The sequence below is a fragment of the Terrapene carolina genome, unplaced genomic scaffold, assembly GCF_002925995.2.
Source record: "Terrapene carolina triunguis isolate 2854851 unplaced genomic scaffold, T_m_triunguis-2.0 Scaffold96, whole genome shotgun sequence".
NCBI lineage: Eukaryota > Metazoa > Chordata > Testudines > Emydidae > Terrapene > Terrapene triunguis.
Genome location: NW_020664447.1, coordinates 53,689,627 through 53,711,606, shown reverse-complemented (window position 1 = coordinate 53,711,606; position 21,980 = coordinate 53,689,627). Strand labels below are relative to the sequence as shown.

Genomic DNA, 21,980 nt, shown 5'->3' with positions numbered 1-21,980 from the left:
GCAGCTCCTCTTAGGTAGCAGTATAGCTGGAGGAAGCCTGGAGTATGACCCTTACTCAATTTATGAGAAAGCTGCAGAAGGTGATTCAGTGCCTAAACCTCTACCTCCCGCACTATCTGTTATCAGTGCTGCAGTCCGTCTCTTTGGAGTTATATTTTCCCATGTAGCAGAATCTCAAAGGTAAAGTATTTACTTAAATTCACCATTAGTTAAACAGAGCCTAAAGAGAGTTAGTATGTTTAAAATATTATTAAAATGTAGACTAAAGGTATGTGAATATAGAAGGTATGAATTATGAAGGGAATTTTCATGAGCTAAAAAGATAGATTTATGGCTGGAAGTTAATGTACAGTCTGAAAATGTCAGCTCTCAGTCTGCAGTTACCGGTATTGATGAAAAGAAAGAACCAGTAAAATGGACCATTATATTGCATAAACAAGATGGGCAATGTAATATCTTTTATTGGACTAGCTTATGTTGGTGAAAGAGACAAGTTTTCAAGTTTACACAGAGTTCTTCGGGTCTGGGAAAGGTACTCAATGTCACAGTTACATAGCACGTGAATGAGATATAGTGTTAATAAGTTTTCCATCCATGTTTAATTGACGGAGAAAGTATTATAAAATGTCTTAGGAGGACAATTCTTAATCCCTGTTTTCTTTCCATGCTTAGTACACCTCTACCTCGATATAACGCTGTCCTCAGGAGCCAAAAAAATCTTACCGCGTTATAGGTGAAACTGCGTTATATTGAACTTGCTTTGATCCACCGGAGTGCGCAGCCCCCCCCCCCCCCCCCCCCCCCCGGAGCACTGCTTTACTGCGTTATATCCGAATTCGTGTTATATCGGGTCGCGTTATATCGAGGTAGCGGTGTAGTGGTCTGTTAATACTGAACGTTGTACATTAACAGTTCTTTTTCCAGATAAATATAAAATTTGTCTTGAGAGGATTTTATTGCATACTAATTGTTATAAGGGCTCTTGAACATCAGGGGGAAAAGGGTGGGAAAATCACAGTAAAATATAATCCTCTATACTTGACAGTGACAGGCTAAAAATATTTTTAAGACCGTAATTAGAAAAGTAATAAGGAAAACAAAGTAGTTTGAAAAGTCTAAAAGAAACAAGAATACGTACCCTAAAACAGTAATTTGCAACCACAAGAGAACATAATGGAAGCAACAAAGCTTTGTTCTGTTTTTTAAAAAGTTGTTTTGATTTAGCTTTATGATAGTATTGATTGTTGAATGATGAAAAACATCAACACTTTTTTATGCTGTTGGTCGTTCTCCATTTTTTAAATACAAAAATATAACAATAAAATATTTACTTAGAATATATAAGATTTGATTCAGGATAAATGGTATCACTTATATTGTTTTGCATTTTCAAAGTACTGTACAATTAATCCTGAAATGAGCATAATTGCTAGTGATTATGTTCTGTAATTCTATGTAAGGGAGAGAGCTCATTTTAGGGGTCCTGAATCTCACTGTCTTGGCCAGCATAAATTGGGAATGCTGCAGTACTATTGTATGTAGCCCTGCTTTGAGTCACTATAGGGCAGCTGCTCTGGCTGACTAAGCAGCAAGCATTGAAGGATCTGAAGGAAATCTTATCCAGGATTATTAAATCAGAAAAAAGATGATAATGTGTGATATGGTCTTTCAAATGAGATGGTATAAGATAGGAATTGGCTGATTCTCTGGGCTTCAGCAAGAATCAACCAGTTAACGCAGTATTTTGTGTTGAACGAAAGAAAAAGAAAGAAAGAAAGTGCCACTCAATCTCCCTCCATTCCAATGACCCATCTGATATCTCATTATCCTTTCCTCCCACACCATCCCCAAATACTTACATTCACATATCTTTCCTCGCACCATTACTTCGCAAAATACATTCCTGTGCAGTTACCACCATCTCTCTCCTTGTTCTCGCTTCACTAACTTTACTCTTCTATATTTCGCTCTTTTCTGCATCTTTGGTCTCTCTTTTCTTTCTCTCTCTCTCCCCTTGCTATTTTTGTCTTGTTTTTTCCTTTATCTGTTTCTCATGATCTCCACTGGTGGTGCTTATAATTTTGTGCCCATAAGGCATCCCAAACTATACCATTCCCAGACACACAGTCCTCTTTAATAGGAACCACTCATTGGTAATCAGATAATGAAAGATGATCTATAAATAAATATCCTGTTATAGAAGCAAGGACAAAAAAAGTACATAAGGATAGTGGAAGTACATGTGCCAATATGGACTACAAAAAATCTTGTTGTAGGCAGAGATATCAAGCAGAGGCAAGAAGGGGATCTCTGTATGTGCATGCAGGAGGATTAGCAAAGTAAATGATAAGAAAAAAGAGTAGGATGGGAAAGGAATAAGAGAAAATCTGGAGAATATTACTTAAGAAAAGGAGCTTAGAAAGACAGTTCTATCTTAACTTGTTTTGGTGGTGATGTAGTTCTCTAAAGCTCCCTTCTAGAGCTTTGTCACTTCCTTGAACCCATCTTCAGCATTATGTTGTTTTATGTATGTACAGGGCTTTGTAAAAAGCTAAACGTGTGTTGCCCAAATATAGCAGTCTTTGCCCTGAAGTATGTACAATACCAGACAGAGCTTATAGAGTGGATAATATTCTTTTTATCTACAAAACAAATGACAGGAATCTGAATTAAAATGCTTCTCTGCTGACCTCAAACAATTGGCATGTAAATTAGTTGATGAGAAGCCACCACTATATGGTGATGGTAGGATATGGGAAGTCACTTGAGGCTTTAGAACGTTGCTTCCATAATCTGAAGATTTTGTTTAATGTTTTTTTAAAAAAAAGGCTTGACCAATATTTTTTTCTTGTTTTGGTTTAAGGCTCCAAGTGTTAGAAAAACTGTTGGCTTCCATAAAACAAACAAAAGGAGCACGACAGCAGACAGTACAAGTAAACATTGTATCAGCATTTTCTAGTTTTCTGAAGGTAAATCTGCTCTTTTTATAAATATTGGTTTTGATGCTAAAACTTGATGTCATTCAGTTTAAGTGCATATCTTGCCCTACCATGAGAACATTTATGTAATCCTTTCCAGTAACCAGCTTTAATTTATCAACCAACCTGAGGATCAGTCTTCAAATATTAAAAATAAAGTATTGGTAGAGTCCACATCCCTAACAGCCTCTCAGACTGAATATCTGCTTGAAGATTCCCACCTTCCTAAACCCCTGGGGATCACAGTTGGACCTTTCCTTATTTCTTATCTCCCCTCCTCTAGCAGAGAAATAAAATACTACACTGGAAGTAAAATAAAGTAGCCTAGCAGCTATATGACTGTTTTGTTTATTCTGCCTTCCTTCATTTTTTTATTCACATGTCCTTGTCTCTGTCTATCTCTCTCTCACTTTCATTCTTCCCTTCTTTGGCTTTCTTTCAAGTAGCATAGAAAGTGTTTGTCTAAAATCTTAGTCTAGACCAGGTGTATTTATTTTCTCCTTGCTGTCTAGAGATTTCTCTCCTTTAATTTTCTTGACTCTGAATTTTCTTGAAGATTTGGATGACCTTGTAAACTGGAGTAATAGTAATAGGATGAAATTTAATAGTGAAAAGTGCAAAGCCATGCATTTAGGGACTCATCAGTTAGAAGTAACAGAGGAGGAGAAGGACCTCGGAGTATTGGTTGATCACAGGATGACTATGAGCCGCCAATGTGATATGGCCTTGAAAAAAGCTAATGCAGTCTTGGGATGCATTAGGCGAGGTATTTCCAGTAGAGATAAGAAGGTGTTATACAAGGCACTGATGAGACCTCATCTGGAATACTGTGTACAGTTCTAGTCTCCCATGTTTAAGAAGGATGAAGTCAGACTGGAACAGGTACAGTTAAGGGCTACGAGGATGATCCGAAGAATGGAAAACCTGTCTTATGAAAGGAAACTCAAAGAGCTTGGCTTGTTTAACCTAACCAAAAGAAGGCTGAGTGGAGATATGATTGCTTTCTATAAATATATCAGTGGGATAGATGCCAGGGAGGGAGGGGAATTATTTAAACTCAGTACCAATGTGGACACAAGAACAAATGGATATAAACTGGCCATCAGGAAGTTTAGACTTGAAATTAGACGAAGGTTTCTAACCATCAGAGGAGTGAAGTTCTGGAACAGCGTTCCAAGGGGAGCAGTGGGGGCAAAAGATATATCTGGCTTCAAGACTAAGCTTGATAAGTTTATGGAGGGGATGGTATGATAGGATAGGCTAATTTTGGCAATTAATTGATCTTTGACTATTAGCGGTAAATATGCCCAATGGCCTGTGATGGGATGTTAGATGGGGTGGGATCTGAGTTACTACAGAGAATTCTTTCCTGGGTGTCTGGCTGGTGAGTCTTGCCCACATGCTCAGGGTTTAGCTGATTGCCATATTTTGGGTCGGGAAGGAATTTTCCTCCAGGGCAGATTGGCAGACGTTTTTCGCCTTCCTCTGCAGCGTGGGGCACAGGTCACTTGCTGGAGGATTCTCTGCACCTTGATTTAAACCATGATTTGAGGACTTCAGTGGCTCAGACATAGGTTAGGGGTTTGTTGCGGGAGTGGGTGGGTGAGATTCTGTGGTCTGTGTTGTGCAGGAGGTCAGACTAGACGATCATATTGGTCCCTTCTGACTACGACTCTGATTTTATCTTTGGGGAGAAATATCCTCTCCCCTTTTTGCCCCACTGAATTTTCTCATTAAGGTTGTCCTTTCACCATCTCGTTCTTTTCCCATGTTTTCTTTGTAGCCTTCATCCCTGCCATCGATCTCTCCCTCTTTGTTTTTTTCCTCTCGTTATTTTCTATCTCCTGCATCCTTACTACTGAGTCTGTAGCCTCCTTTTTCTGTCTCTCCCATCAGAAGATTATCTTTTTTGTGGAAGTGGGGTTCTGCATATTGATCCTTCCACTCCTTTCTCTCTGAAAATGTGTATGGCATTTTCCCCGCCAGTGAAGGGGAGGTCTCAGTGACCATTTTTTCCTCCTGCAATGAAAGAGGGAGGAATCCTTTGCAAACTCTTCTAATGCCCAGTTAGTAAGGGAGGGGCAGGGTTTATACTTCACTTTGAAAAGGAGTTAGTAGGGCTCTACTATGCCAGAGGGAAAATCGATGCAGTGGGGGACCCCTTTATCCCATAAACTTTAAGGCCAGAAGGGACCATCATGATCATCTAGTCTGACCTTCTGCACATTGCAGCCCAACCTGCCCACTCCTGTAATAGGCTCATAACCTCTGGCTGAATTACTGAAGTCATCAAATCTTGATTTAAGGACTCAAAGTTTAAAGTGTAACTTTAAAGTTACAAAGAATCCACCATTTAGTCTAGGTCAAACCAGCAAGTGCAGAGAGGAAAAAAAAAACCCAACCAAACAAACAAACCCCAGTTTGATTTTGCCAGTGTGACTTGCGGAAAAATTCCTTACCAACGCCTAATATGGCAACCAGTTAGACCATGAGCACATCCCAGCCAGACACCGTGAGGATAAAATTTCTGTAGTAACTTGGAACCCTCCCCATCTACTGTCCCATCTCCAGCCATAGGCTTTCCTTACAGTTGCCAAACTGCATGAAGTGCTAGTTTGGACTCTATTGGTATGGATGCAGGGATCTTGCTCTCTTTCTTTGGCACCTGGAGCAACTCTGAGGCATGCTACCAGTGGGGGACGATTCCCACTCACTGTCCTATCTGGAGTGCCCTGTGGAGAAAAGAATGGAGATGATGAAACCAGTCTTGTAGTGCTCCTATCCATTAAAACAGATTCTTCAGTAGCAGTGCTCTAGGAATACCCTGTTCACAGCTGGAAACTATGGAAATAGGCATGGTAATCTTGGATGTCAGGAAGTGAAGATAGCAGCACTAAGGAAGGAAGGTGCTCCATGAGGAAGGATGATGGAAATGGTGGAGCAGGAGGCAGTACGCCAGCACGGAACAGAGGAGTCGGAGGCCCCGGTCAACTAATATTGCCAGTGCAAGTGGTTGTCTCATTCAGAGAAAAACCACCAGTATGGTAAAATGTCTGGTAAAACTCTCTCTTAAAAAAACAAACAAAAAACCCTAGAAACACAGTACCTGATTTTGGTGTAAAAGTGGAGTAACTTCAGTGGAGTTATACTGGTGAAAGTGAGAAAAAAAATAGGCCGAGTATACTTTTATGTACATTTCAGAGGCTAACTGAAACCTGTCTCTCCTCTTGCAGCATGAGTAGTGGTCATTGTAGCTGTATAGCATATTGTTCATTTGGAAATGATTGCTTGTCAAAACACCTTTCCAAATATGTGGCTGTACAAAGGGTTGTTTTTACTTTTTCCCATTAAAATCTCACTGATGTTTCCTGAAAGTGCATTATATTTTGATAAAAATGTTTCCCTTTGGTCAATTCATCATTCTCTTTTTCCTTCCTCTGTTTGATGTTTCAGAGTAGTATAACAAAATACTATGGACTGAGTTCATTGCCTCCCTTTTATGTTTGGTATAAAATTTTATATATATATATATATTTGTTTGTTTGTTCGTTTGTTTCACAACACCCAGTTTCCTGGAATTCTATATTTTAATGTCTTATTGTTTGATGGCTTTGTTTGTTATTGTCTGAGCTTCAAGAAGGGTTGTTCTCTCTTTCCCTCTTGATGTTTAGAGTTGAGCAAACTTAGCTCTTAAAAGCAATTAAGCAGAACCAAATAATTGATATGTTTCTTAAGGATATGTTGTATTTCTGTAATGATGTTCCTCCAGATTTAGGGAGGAACCAAGAGTGCTATTACCCAAGGTCTACCAAGATTAACAGTTTTTCCATTACAAATACAAAATAAAAAAATACAAAATAGTAAATAGATAATTCTTTGTAACATTGTAATACTTTAGATAGAGCTCTCTGGAGTTGATTGCCACTGCTTTTCTAACAGACCTTTTGGCTGTTAGATGCTTTATGCCTAGCTCTTGTGTAACTTTCCGGTTTTCTTCTATCTGTAAATATAATGTGGAATGTTTTCTGTCTCTAGATGTGCTGATATTAGGTAAGATCAGCAGTTGTCATCATAAAGGGACCTGTTATATTTTCTGCATTAGCGTTATCTAGTCTGCCCTTGGATACTGTGATGATAAGCACCTTAACTATGTTAAGTGGCAAACAGAATTATGGAAAATTATAGAAGGTGTAAATTATGCTTTCCTCTCTGGCTGCATCTACATTGAGTGTTTTAGGGACATCTCCCACCATTGCTCTCACACCTGTGCAGTTCCACTGGTATTCGCCAGAATCGGCACAGTCAAATTTGAACAGTGTGATGGTAAAACTCAGATGCTACAGCAATAGTTGGAGATGTCCTTAAAATTCTGTGTGGACATGATTTTCTGGCTTTGCTAAATTTCAGAGGAGGTTGTCTGTTCATAATGAGGGCTTGTCTATACTTAAAGTTCTGCAGCGGTGCTGCTGTAACGCTTCAGTGAAGATGCTATCTATGCTGATGGGAGGATATCTCCCATCAGCCTAGCTGATCTACCTCCAAAAGATTCGGTAGCTAGGTTGACAGAAGAATTTTGACATTGACCTGGCACTGCCTAGACCAGGAGTTAGATCAGTTTAACTGTGTCACTCATGGGTGTGGATTTTTCAAACCCTTAGTTTTGACGTAGTTATGCAACTTAATTTCCTAGTGTATACTAGGCCTGATTTTTTTTTTTTTTTTTTTAATGAACATCATTTCTTTATTTTAAAGGTATGTTGTGGTTTTCAATCTGAATGTTATCAGGTTTGGGCTTAGTATGATCTCCTGGCAAAGACATTACATAGTTCCATGGAACACTTTAAATAGAGTAGCAGGTAATCTATGCCTGGATCTATCTATCTGCATTATCACTGGAATACAGATCTGTTAGGAGAGTTGCAGAGACTTAGCTGGCTTCTAAAATAGCCAGGTCCCAGACCACAGGAAGTTTGACAATTCCTATTTTAATTGAACACTGATTGAATAAATCCTAGTGTTTTTATTAGATGCTCTCCATCAGTCTCAATCACATGCATGTGCTCTCATTAGAACTTCTAAAATCTATATTATTTTATTTTCCTTAAGTGTTTTTCATCCTAATGTTCTTTCCCAGGTTTTCTGCTACAAGCATTTACTTATTGTAGACTACTGCAGGAGAAAAGCCCATTCATTAATTCTTTTATCAGGATTATTTTTGAAATGGTGGAAGTGTTATGCCTTGAGTATATTACATTGCTTATCAGTGCATACTGTACTTCTCTGGAGGCCGTACCTGTTAGTCGCAAAGAAGGAGGGGTACAAATATAGTTGCCCGATATTAAATAGAGTATGCTCACTGAGAAAACCAAATTAAATATTTATGTATGTTTGTTTTTATTGCTGAATCATAATATTTAAAAGGGGAAATGATCTTTATTATGCAGTCTTACCAATTCAATTATTAAATAATTTATTTTTAGCACTTGGCTAGCTGCAAGGGAAGTTTAGGTCCAGAAGAAGTTAGAAGACCTGCACTGACTCTAGTAATGGGTGCCTTGGAAAGCAATAACCCACTTTTAAGATGTGCTGCTGCAGAATCTTTGGCCAGACTGGCACAAGTGGTTGCTGACAGTGCCTTCACTGCTGGATTGGCCCAAGTTAGTTTTGACAAGTAAGTCATTTTAAAAAATGTTCATATTAAGCTGTCATTTACTCAAGTTTATACAAATACTTGCAAACTCAACATGGCTTCAATATTCGTAATATTTTAAAGGAAATTAATTCCTATAAAATAACTTACGCGTGGTTGAATCTTGGATACCTTTAAATGTATGGCAAAAGTATTGCCAAATTTATGCACATAGTTTGTGCTTCTGTTACTATAAAAAGACCTGTTAAAGAAAGAAATTATGCAGGCATCCATGGAAGTTGAGTACGTTCAATCTAAATCTAAATACTTGAAAATTGGCTGCCTCACCATTTTTAACACAGTAGAACCTCAAGAGTTACGAACACTTTGGGAATAGAGTTCGTAACTCTAAACAAAACATTATGGTTGTTCTTTCAAAAGTTTACAACTGAACATTGACTTAATACAGCTTTAAACTTCACTATGCAGAGGAAAAATGCAGCTTTTAACCATCTTAATTTAAATGAAATAAGCACAGAAACAGTTTCCTGACTTTGTTAAATCTTTTTTTAATTTTTTTTTTTTTTAGTAGATTGCGTTTAATACAGTACTATACTGTATATTTGCCTCTTTTTTTTCTTTTTTCTTTTTTTGGTCTCTGCTGCTGCTTATTTGCGTACTTTCAGTTCCAAATGAGGTATGTGGTTGACTGGTCAGTTTGTAACTCTGGTTTTTGTAACTCTGAGGTTCTACTGTATATCATTATAACATATCACTGTTAATAGCATGGTAACTGTGTGTGTATGCCACATTCACATGGGTAAAAATCACTTCACTCATATAAAGCATGAGCACTTGGTTGTTATGCAGGTCAAGTACTGGGATTTGAGGGAGACTAGATAGGTGAAATCCATCCTTAAACCCAGGGCCACAGCATTCAGCTCAGTGCAGCTTCTGCTATACTGGTACTCTGATCTATGAAGGAAAAAGCTTTCTGTGTTGGCTTATGCAGTAGTGGCAAGGAGACAACATGGAAGATGTGTGGAGGCCTACCTGGGTGTTCATTCTACCAACAGCTCCACCAGCTCCGCTTAGGTGCTGCAGAGGACTTTATACAGGTTATCTGCGCCAGGGTAAACTTGTAAAAAGTTAAATTTGTAAGGACAAAATAGACACACCATTTTCTGTCAACATTATATTTTTATTAAATGGTACAAATAAGATTTAGCAAGTCTTTAAAAAAAATACAAAAAGTCAGCCTGATTTGAAGGTAATTTATATACAGAAATGGTTTTAATATTTGTGAGATATTTCTGACAAAAATAAGGAAATTCAGGGTTGAAGCTGAAACTTTCTGGCAAATTGTTTTTAACTTGTTTCATGATAGCTGCACTTCAAAGAGGCTTGAAATGCATTCATTTATATAACGTGTTTTGTTGTATGGCATGGTTGGGTGTGGCAGAGAAGAATATATTTTTTTAAAAGCCAAGGGGTTTTTTTCTCCGACTTTTTCATTTTAAATTTCTCTGTTACTTGAAAGTATTTACTTGGACATATCAACATTTTTAAGTGTTGGTGGTTTTTTTTTTGTTTTTTTGTTTTTGATGTGATAATGGAAACATTTAGGCTCTGATTTCAATCTGTAATTGGAAATTTTAAGTATTGTAAAGTGTAGGGACTGTCCTAATGTGTCTGGAGAGTGCCTAGCACATAACGAATGCTACCACAAATAAATAAGACATACTGATTATGAGACTATCTAGGTTCTTGTTATACCTATTAGGACAGTGGTCTCTAACCTTTCTACACCCAAGATCACGTTTTGAATTTAAGGGCAACCCAGGAGCTACCCTGCCCCTTCCCCAAGGCCCTGCCCGCTCACTCCATTTCCTCCCTCTCTCCTAATCGCTCACTCTCCCCCACCCTCACTCATATTCACTGCTGGGGCAGGGGGTTAGGGTTTGGGAGGGGTGCGGGCTCTGGGCTGGGGCCGAGGGGCTCGCAGTGTTGGAGGGGGCTCAAGGCTGAGCCTGGGGCAGGGGGTTGGGGTGCATGAGGGATTGAAGGGTGCAAGCTCTGGGAGGGAATTTGGGTGCAGGGCTCTGGGCTGGAGCAGAGTGTTGTGGTGCAGGAGGGGGTGCAGGGTGTGGGCTCTGGGAGGAAGTATGTGTGCAGGAGGGGACTCCAGGCTGGGGCAGGGGCTTGGGGTGCAGGAGGGGGTATGGGGTGCTGGCTCTGGGAGGGGGCTCAGGGCTGGGGCAGGGGCTTGGGGTGCAGGAGCAGATTTGGGGTGCAGGAGGGGGCATGGGATGCTGGCTCTGGGAGGGGGCTCAGGGCTGGGGTGCAGGCTCCCACGGGGGGGCACTTACCTCGGGCGCTCCCAGTCGGCAGTGCAACAGGACTAAGGCAGACTAAGGCAGACTCACTGCCTGCCCCGGCCCCACTCAGGCACATTGGCATCACCTCCTCCCCATCACAAGCCGGGCTGTTACCCGGGGTTGTTTTAACCCAAAGCTTTCGGTAACTTTTTACTCTGTGCGAGATGGTATTAGGAAATAAATCAAGGGAGACACGGCCGTCCGACCGATAGATGGCGCTGGCACAAACAGGACAACACAAGAGTGCTTTTACTTAAAGCTAAACTTTACTTAGTCTTAAGCACTTACACACATCCGCAACAGATTAGTGAAACGCCCCCAACCCTCGATAATTACCGAAGCTGAGCATGGCTTTTCAGTGGCACCATGACAGGCTTCAGCTGGCCAGGCTTCCGTCTGCCGGTGGGGACCCGAAGATGCGTCCGGAGGGAGCATCCCTGAAGAGCCCCTCCTGAGAAGTCCAATTACCTCAAACTTTTCCCCTTTATTTATACATTAGTAATACAATGACATATTTCTTAAAGAAAACTTGCTAAGCAAGCAGCGTTAAAAGGTCAAACACCTTAAGATTGCCAATTAACCAGAGATATTTTTTTTCCCCAGAGAGTTTATGCCTTTGGGCCCTGACAAACATTCCTGGGGGCACATATAAACAGACTTCTTGTTTTTTTACAATACGTGCATTAGCAATTTTAGCACTTTTAGCAGAAAGGGTGCAGGTAAAGCTGATCTGTCTGTGGCACCCGAAACCCCCGCCCCTTCTGTCTGGTTACACTGAGGCCGCTGCATGACCAATTTATGACCTGGTGATTTAGCTATTTTTGTTAGCAATAAGCAAGAATGGTTCAGTATTGCCTGTTAACTTGACTACTGTTAGCAATACACAATAGTGGTTTAGGCACTTTACTGGTTTGCCAAAATTTTCCTGAACAGGGCCACCCCCCTCCCACACCCTGCCAATTAGTAATGCACATGTGGCCATGCCGCTTCTGGAAGGGGCCAACACACCTCTGTGGCCCCTGGGGGGGGGCATGTGGCACCGCGTGCTGCCCCTCTCTGCAGGCACCACCCCCGCAGCTACCATTGGCCACAGCTTCCCGTTCCTGGCCAATGGGAGCTGTGGGGGCGGTGCTTGCAGGCAGTAGCAGCGTTCAGAGAGCCCTGTCCGTTTCTCTTCCCCCAGCCTACAGGGCTGCTTCCGGGAACAATGTGGGGCCGCGGCAGGCAGGGAGCCTGCCTTAGCAGCAGCGGGCAGCCCCGCTGCACCCCCGCAGCCAGAGATCGCCATCGACTGGGAGAGTCCCCAGAATCGACAAGTTGATCGCGATCGACAGGTTGGTGACCACTGTATTAGGAAATAGTAAGAGAGCTCCAAAACTGACTAGAAACCTAGAAGGCAAGGGCAATAGATGACATCATTGGTGGTTGGAGAGAAAGATGTGGCTAATGGGGTGGAACAAACTGTCATTGATGCTGAAGATGGGAATGGGTTGGAACTGATTAAGAGTCTTGGTTTGTTAAACTCTGGAAACTTCTGGAAGGTGCATTTAATGTGGTTCTCTGCAATTTCACAGTATTGATTGTATCCCATTTTAACAGTAGCTAATGTAAAGCTGGTGTGACATACCAGGGTACAATCCATACCAATGAGTAGCTGTGTCATCCCTGCCCTGTAACCTGGGGTGCCCTTTACAATCCCTTGCTGCTGTAGCCTCCTACTTGGAATGCTCACAAACAGCCTCCAGTCACTCACAACTATGTCTGTGTGTGCTGCAGGCAGCCAGCCACACCTTGGCTCTTACCAGCCTTAAAGATTACCGCAGGGTGACCCCAATACACTCCCAGTCTTTCTCTCAGAAACGTATGTCCTGTACTGCCCAGCCCTCTTCTGGTCAATACAACTATATTGAGTCCATTATTCATTTAAGGGAATAATACGCGCACAACTTGGTACCCCAAATGGAGTTCCCCAGACACTTCAGCTTGAACACAACAGATTTGAGAAAACAATAAAACAGATTTATGAACTACAAAGAGCGAGATTTTTAAGCGAGTACAAGTAAGGAGGCATACAAGTCAAAAGTGGTTACAAGAAAAATAAAGATAAAACATTTATTGGTGCGTAACTTAACAAACAATGTTAGATTTAAAGCAAAGTTTTCTCACCACATGTTTCAGCAGATTACCAACCAAACTCTCAGGTCACAACCCCTCCCCCAGAGTCCAACATCTGCTTTCTTTGTGTCTTCTGGTGCAGTGAATGTGATGGGCAGGGAGAAAGAGAGGGGTCTCTTGGGGTGTCTGCCTCTTCTTTTTATAATTCTCTCCCCCCTTTGAGAAGCATTTCCAGCTTGGAGCAAGGCGACAAGTAGTAGCCTGTGTGGAAGGAAACTCCATGCTGTTTCTTTGCTAAGATGCTCTTGTCCCCTTTCCTGCCAAAGAATGGCCACTTACAGGCAATGGTCCATCAGCCTTGTTTACAGCTGGCTGAGGAGTCCATTTGACCATTGTTTCTGAGGAACTGGTTTAGCCTCTCCCTAGTCTTATATGGAAAACCTACTTTTAGTCATGATTTCAGCTTATGTTTATAACTTCACATATAATCCTGCTACTTGCATTTTGCCATGATATTATAGATGAGCAAATAACGAGTTTTTAAATGATACCTCACAAGACACGCTTTGTACAAAATTATTACAACAGTGTGTAGGGTGTGAACATGGCTATATTCTGTCACAGCCAGTGGTTACAGTTTATTGATTACCAATAATGTGTGAATTTATTGGAGACAATATGCCTCAAATAGAAGGAAACAACGATTGAAAGGAGTGAAGTAATGAAAGCAGATAATTCTTCTACACTAACATGTAAACCAATTTGTTGAGGAGCAAGATAGAAAGAATTTTTTCTCATTTCAAAATGCTGAAAACAGGTTTCTTTGTTTATTTGGACATCAAATGAAATTTTATTAGAGTAATAAGAGCAGAACATTGAGTTTGGCAAGTGAGACAATTTTATGCGACTTTTATTGTTAAAATGCAGCAGTGATGACTATTTTAGTCCCTATTCCAGGCCTTCCAGCAGCTCTTCAACAGTGTAATTCAGGAGCAATCTGTGTACATCTAAAAATGGCAAAAATCAAGGTGTGATCATGCCAAAAAATTGCACTTGTTTTAATACTGTTTTGTGTTACTGGTATCACTTACAGTGTAGCGCAAAATGAGAATTTAAAGAAACGATTGAAGCATTTCACCCTGCATATAATTTCCTGAAAGATTTTGAACTCCTGCATGCACTGCTAGATACTGCATTTGAAGAAATAAAAATAGAGGTTTGTTAATACAAGATGGTCAGTCATATATGAAAAATGACTTGATAATAGTTTCAAGCGCCCACACAAGGCACATTGATTCTTTGTCCAAAAAGAAAACCACAGAATGTGGTAGCCAGGCTGTTGAAGGTGCCATCTAATGTATAAAGAAAAATATGACAAATTAGGTCTCTTCCATTTGTTCAAACAACAAATGTGTAGAAGATAACTTTTCAGATGCAGTCATCCTAAACTTCTAATGTATGGGCGGGTATTCAGCGTACTATTTAAAATTTTCTGGTTTAAAAAGTAATGCCTAACAAAGTGTTAAAGCACATTTGGGAAGTTGGTTGACTGGAAAACACTTGAAGGAACTACAGTCTGATGATACCATTGACACAGTCTCAAACTGGAAATCTGGCTAGATAATTAACAACAATCAAATGGAACCACATAAGGACAATAATTGAAAAAGTGATTCAGAGAAGCTATGAAACCTTTCCCTTACTTAGCTAACATGACTGATTCCAAGTACAGAGTTTGCAGCATGGATATTCAGACTGTGGCTCTTTTCAGCATATGATATTAAGAACATAAGAATGGCCGTACTGGGTCAGACTAAAGGTCCATCTAGCCCAGTATCCTGTCTACTGACAGTGGCCAATGCCAGGTGCCCCAGAGGGAGTGAACCCAACAGGCAATGATATTAAAACACTGTAATTTAATTAACCAATCAGGATGCTTTTACTATGTTGTTAAACAATTGTAGTTCATAAAATAATAGTACTTATTCATTTTGCTGTGAGAATAATATTATATATTTCTCTAGACATACTATTTAAATATGAATATATAGTACTATAGTAAATGAAACATTGAATTCACACAGAATTCAGAATTAAGACAGAAAATATCATATCATATATTGCCTCTATATAAATCCATGTTAGGCCCACACCTTGAATACTGCGTGCAGATGTGGTCACCCCATCTCAAAAAAGATATACTGGAATTGGAAAAGGTTCAGAAAAGGGCAACAAAAATGATTAGGGGTATAGAACGGCTTCCATATGAGGAGAGATTAATAAGACTGGGACATTTCAGCTTGGAAAAGAGGCGACTAAGAGAGGATATGATAGAGGTCTATAAAATCATGACTGGTGTGGAGAAAGTAAATAAGGAAGTGTTATTTACTGCTTCTCATAATACAAGAGCAAGTGGCCACCAAATGAAATTAATAGGTAGCAGGTTTAAAACAAACACAAGAAGGTATTTTTTCCACGCAACACACTGTCAACCTATGGAACTCCTTGCCAGAGGGTGTTGTGAAGGCCAATACTATAACGGGGTTCCAAAGGGAGCTAGCTAGATTCATGGAAGATAGGTCCATCAATGGCTATTAGCCAGGATGGGTAGGAATGGTGTCCCTAGCCTCTGTTTACCAGAAGCTGGGATTGGGTGACAGGGCATGGATCACTTCATGATAACCTGTCTGTTCATTCCTTTGGAGCACCAGCCATTGGCCACTGTCCGAGGACAGGATACTGGGCTTGATGGATCTTTGGTTTGACCCAGTATGGCCATTCTTATGATCATAGATTGCACTACTGTGGCTCTTTTGAGTAATGTTGATCACTAATTTGGCTCCTGAACCACTGAGGTCTGAGTATCATTAGTTTTCAGGCTGAATTCAGAGCAGGAAAAAGAGACTGAAACATAATCCTGAATTTGTTCCTTCTCTTTTAGAATGTAAAATTTAAGATCCAGATTAATTTGATCTATCCTGTATTTACAGAAGAGATTGCATCACAGTTGCATCAAAATGGTGGAAGAATGTGGAGAAAAAATTCAGAAGGCAGGACAGTTGCATTAAAATTTTTGTTAATTTTAAAAAGACTTACAATCATGCCCAGCCAGTTCAGTATCAGCTGAGTGTGTGTCAAGAAGATTGGATTGGATTGGTTTGGTTGAAACTTTTTAATAGGCTAAATGTTGAAAAGCATTAAGTTGGTAAAAGGGTGTCAGTGCCTAACTACACATACAAAAGAGTGGTAATCCTGTCTAGGGAGTAGAATGAGGTCTTGCTGTTGTACTCTTTTATTTTATTATTATTATTTTTTTTTAAGCTTAGAAATTTGCAATCTTCTTAGTTTGGACAATGTTTCTGCTTTTGTCATGTTTGAAGAAATAACATGATTATGAAGTGAATCAGATAGTGTGTGTTTTGTCCTAAATTTAATAAATCTTTTGTAGTTTGTTTTCTGTGGGGGAAAAACTCACTTAAAAAAAAAAATCTTGTATGTTACTGTTTCTAGGCTCAACAGGCAGAATTAAGATTGTCATCATATCCTAGCTAGTACCAGTTTTTCACAACCTTCTGTTTAAATTGAGAAATGTCCCTTTGTTATTTTGGTGCGACTCTGGGGTCGGAGATAAGTAGTACTAAAATGTCTTAACATATTCAGGCAACATAATGATTAACAAAATCTTTTGCTGATTGCATTCTGCAACCAAAGCACTGAAATCTACTATGTATAAAGAGTACCTGGCAGTATCAGCTATTGTAGTCACATATTCTAACAACTTTTTTTCTCCTTGAAATTAACAGGCTGAAATCTGCTAGGGATGTGGTGTCAAGAACAGGACATTCTTTGGCTCTGGGATCACTGTATAGATATTTAGGAGGAATAGGCTCTACTCAGCACCTGAATGCATGTGTTGGAATCCTTTATACCTTATCTCAGGACAGTACTTCTCCTGATGTACAGGTACTTTGTCACATAATTCAAAATATCTGCCCTCTCTATAGATATTAAAACAGAACCAATTGTTTTTTGGGAGTAAAAGTTCTTCTTACATGTAAGAGGAGATTAGACAACAATTCCTTCAGCAGAATTCCTGAATTCATACTATTGTTTTGAATTTGATGTACATTCACCTGAATCTTGCTTAATTAGATAGTGCCTGCTTTTTCTTTTCATCTGTATATCATTTTTTGTGTCTGCAAATCTGTCTGTTTCCTAGCACTTTTCTTTTATAAAGATGATGTAGTAAATAGCTTGTAGCTAGTGTGCTGCACTAGCTACAAAGACCAGCTTGGTCAGTAGAAAGCTTGCTTGCATGAGTCAAATCGTTGTGAAGATGAAGTCACATGGTTCTTCTTGAGCTAACACTTCCCATATCTGGGAAGGATATTTTAATCACACGTTGAAATAAAAAGGGGTATACATCAAAACTCCTTAAAGTTTAAGTGAGGGGTGATAAAACCCCCTACATGCCCTTTTAAATAGACTGAATAGTAGGCTTAAATTTATCACCTCTATCTACTATCTTCCATACATAGAGGATCACTACAAAATTAACATGTAATGGGTTTGAATGTAGGGCAAAGTGACTGAGATTAAGGCCTTGTCTACACTAAAGGGAAAAGTCGATCTAAGCTACGCAATTTGAGTTACGTGAATAGCGTAACTGAAATCGACGTAGCTTAGGTCTACTTAGTGTGGACCCCGCAGTATGCGATGTCGATGAGAGATGCTCTCCCGTCCACTTCCCTTACACTTCTCGATCTGGTGGAGTACAGGAGTCAACAGAAGATCGATCTGCGGTTGATTTAGCGGGTCTTCACTAGACCCGCTAAATCGACCGCTGATGCATCGATCACCACGCGTCAGTCCCCCAGTAAGTGTAGACAAGCCCTTATGTAATTAAAATACTCTTCAGCAGTTCTGCCTTCATACTTGCTGTAATTTCATCATCCTCGCTCATGAAACGAAGAAAAAATTTTATATCTGCAAGTTAGAGCACTTAGTGGAGGACTAACATTACACTTCATCTAAGAAATCAGTTGTCATTGAGGTTTTTGGGTACTAATGATGACAGTGTTAACCAGTTGTGCCACTCCAAAATGTAGAATTTTCCTTACAATATTTATCAAAGAAGAGCCACAGTTTCCAGATATTTTGTTATGAAGAACAGATTGTCTGTAGCATCTTCATCCATCCACTCCCTTCCCACTTCAGAGCACTAGTTGTACCCATGTATTAATTTTTATTTTAATCACAGACTTCACAAAACAGCTCTTAGGTTTATTTTATTACATATAGGTGTGACATGCCTACATCTTTTATTTTACAGACTTGGGCACTGCACTCTCTGTCACTGATAATAGATTCAGCTGGCCCTCTGTATCATGTGCATGTGGAACCTACCCTATCTCTTGTTGTCATGTTGTTGTTGACTGTGCCTCCTGCTTATGCTGAAGTTCACCAGAGCCTTGGTCGCTGTTTAAATGCACTTATCACTACGTTGGGGCCAGAGTTGCAAGGTATGCATAAACAATATTGTCATGTTTGTTTGATTTGATAATTAGAACGCTTAAACATAAGTTGAAACATTACAGGCAAACAGTGAATGTGTTCTAGGAACTTTCAGGAATCATTCAGACATTTTTTCTTGTAAATGAACTGTGAAGTAGTTTTTCATAGGCTATGCCTTTATGGGGCCAAGACATGGTGGTAATTACCCTTCCAGTTAGAGTTTTTTTTTTTTTTTTTTTTTAAATACCTTTGCCAGAACGTAGTCCTAAAAGCTTCTCATTGGGTTGAAAGTTCTTGTGCTTAGTGTCAAGACACAGAGAATTTTATCTGAAAAATTGAGAACAAAATCCAGATTTAGGCACTTAAATAAAAATGGTCTGATTTTTCAATGGAGCTCTGCGCTCACAGTACCCATTGAGTTCAGAGCTCAATTCAGGTATTCTAGGACTTGTCTACAGAAGGGGGTTAATCCAGTGCTTTTTGATGCCCATCAGATCATGTGCAATATGAAAGCCACACTAATAGCATGTACACAAACCTCCAGCATTATTTGAAAGGGCAACGACACCAGAGATCTATGGAGCCTGGGGAAACAAGGCAGGTACAGTGACTTGACAGGAAAAGCAACTGAAAGACTTCAGGGAAGACATTATATCTGGCCTTCCCCTGTGGGGTTAATAGGGAATGTCAGATCAGGCACCATCAATTTCTTCTGTTGAGGCCCGGGTCCTGCAAACTGCTTCATGTGTACAGACCTCATTGATTTTCATGGGGCTTTGTGTGGATGCAGGGTTCTGTATGACAGCTTATAGGATCAGAGCCTTAGTTTCCTGCATCTGTAGCTGTTTCAGTGCCAAAGTCCACTTCCATCCCATTGACTCACCTGCAAGTGTATTCCTTTTATTTATTATTTGTGTACTCTGTCACTGATGATAAATTCACCCAGCCCTTCATATGATGTTCATGTACTACCTTGATACATTTACCTGCCTGCCAATCCCAGGCTTTATTAATCACTTAATCCTTCTCCCCCCCATCCCCGAAATATTATCTTAAAAAAGAAAACACACCTTTTGTATTGGTATGGAAAATTCTACTGAATAAGTGTGCCAGTAATCCAAAAAGTGGGGAGTGGGATCTAGAGGCTAGAGAAAAGAATTGTCAGGTCTTCTAAGTTTACCACTGACTCACTGTTTGACCTCTCTGTGCCTTATTGTCCCCCTCTGTTAACTGGTTATAATGCCTGCCTACCTCTCAGTGGTATTTTGAGGCCTTCTTGCTTGTTTGTAAAGTTAGAATCATAGAAAGGTAGGAAGGAACCTTTCCCTCTAGCCCAGTCCCCTGCACTGAGGCAGGACTAAGTTGTCTGTGATTGTCTGTTTAAAGGTGCAGTAGAACTGCTAAGTATGGTGATTATTATTCTACTTGACTCAATCGCTTGCAGAAACTCCTATGTGAATCATTTTATTAAGAGTGAATGCTTTCTATAATTACTCATATTTGTACCTATTTTTTTTAAAAATAAAGGAAAATTAATATGTTGGAAGTATTAAAACACTGGTTTTCTAACTGTAGGCAGTAATACTGCAGTTTCAGCCTTAAGAACTTCTTGCCTCCTGGGCTGTGCGGTGATGCAGGATAACCCTGACTGCCTTGTTCAGGCTCAAGCCATCTCTTCCTTACAGCAGCTTCATATGTTTGCTCCACGACATGTCAACTTGTCGAGCCTTGTAAGCTGCCTATGTGTAAGTACATCTATGAAAATGTATTTTTCCCCGTTTTTAAATTTTTCAACCTTTGCCTTGAAACATAAAACATTTAAATAAATGTTCCTTAAACCAGCCAGTTATCAGTTGTTAAAATAAATTTAATATTGTGTTTTATTAATCAGTCATTTTTTAATAGGGTGAGGTTTTGTGTCTTTCATATGCACGTGGTCATTCTCTCTTCTCCCCTTTCTATTTATCCATTTTCCTTCCTTCTGTATCTCTCCCAACAGCATACCCATTACTGAGAATACGTGCTGCTATTCTTACACAAGCCAAACTTTTGTTGACAAAATGTATGAGTTTTGGGTTTTGCCCACTTCTTAATTCTGGCCAGTATTTCTTCTCGTTTATGCGAGGTTAAGGTTTGTTGAAGTAACTGATTACTTCTCAATATTCAGTATAAGTAATATAATTATAATTTAAAGAAATCTAGATTAGTTTACTTTCCCTGTCAATTCTGTACTGCTAGTGAGCAGTTGTTGTTGTGGTTCTGGTACTCAAGACAGCTGCCCCCTCTGACTTCAGTTTCCAGGCATGAGTGATAGGGAACATGTCACTTTTCAGGTCTGTCATCTCATTTGTAAAATATTATATATTATCTTTTAATTGCCATGGTAGCTGTCATGTCCCCAGAATTAGTTAAATCCAAGAAAGCAACCCTAATGCTAACATGGCTGGTCAGTTCTTCGTAAGCAAAACAGTGCGTGCTTTCCACTAAGGTCATGTCCACAGCACCAAATGCAAACTCTACTTGCACAAGTATTGGGTGTCCTAGTTCTATTTTTTTCTTTAAACCTGTACTAGAATCATAGGACTGGAAGGGACGTCAAGAGATCATCTAGTCCAGTTCCTTGCACTCGTAGCAGGACTAAGTATTATAGACCATCCCTGATGGGTGTTTGTCTAACCTGCTCTTAAAAATCCCCAATGATGGAGATTCCACAACCTCCCTAATCAATTTATTCTACTTTGCCTATTCTTCTTCTATCTCAAGCTGTTTCCCACACAATAAAATGCCTGCTTCCATAAGAACATACTGTAGCAAGAGAAGGTTTTAAAAAGATTTGATCTACCCTCATTATGTATACATGAATTAGCTGGTTTCCCTGTAAAAGTTTTTCTCAGAAGTCAAAAAAAGAGTAAATTTTCTGGATTTTTCTTGTATCTCTACCTTGTCTGTCTTAGAGTTTTTAAGTGTTCTTTTGTCAGAGCAGCTGTTGCATATCATTAATAGACATACGTTCTGATTTCTTATGGAGTTCACATTTCTTCCATATATGTTTGAGGTTTTCGTAGAAATGTATCTGCAAGATTCAGAGAGAGCCCCACATTACTATTTGGTTTGAGCATGAGCTTGTTTATTTTGGGAGAATTGTACCCTTTAGGGATTCTTTTTTCTTCTCCCCCTTCCACTGTATTTTATCCTTGATCTTCCTTTCAATAGTTAAAAAGCATTTCCACTCATCTTTTATGAAAGCACTCCAGACTCAGGAGTTGCTATCCTTTGATCAGTCAACTCATTAGCATTTCCATCTATTTGCAAATCTATGGAATAAATGTCTTGTCCACCGCTGTTTACAGTAGTACCTCTCTAAAC

The 21,980-nt window shown here is 39.7% G+C and overlaps 1 protein-coding gene across 1 annotated transcript in view; it reads left to right on the top strand.

The window, feature by feature from the left end:
* Nucleotides 1-21,980, top strand: part of HEATR5A (HEAT repeat containing 5A) — a 111,476-nt gene that overhangs the window by 43,509 nt on the left and 45,987 nt on the right. The window contains exons 15-20 of the mRNA XM_029911453.1: nt 5-180; nt 2,864-2,969; nt 8,459-8,649; nt 16,904-17,063; nt 18,433-18,622; nt 20,190-20,359. Of these exons, the coding sequence (XP_029767313.1) occupies nt 5-180; nt 2,864-2,969; nt 8,459-8,649; nt 16,904-17,063; nt 18,433-18,622; nt 20,190-20,359 (993 nt within the window). The remainder of the gene's footprint in view (nt 1-4; nt 181-2,863; nt 2,970-8,458; nt 8,650-16,903; nt 17,064-18,432; nt 18,623-20,189; nt 20,360-21,980) is intronic.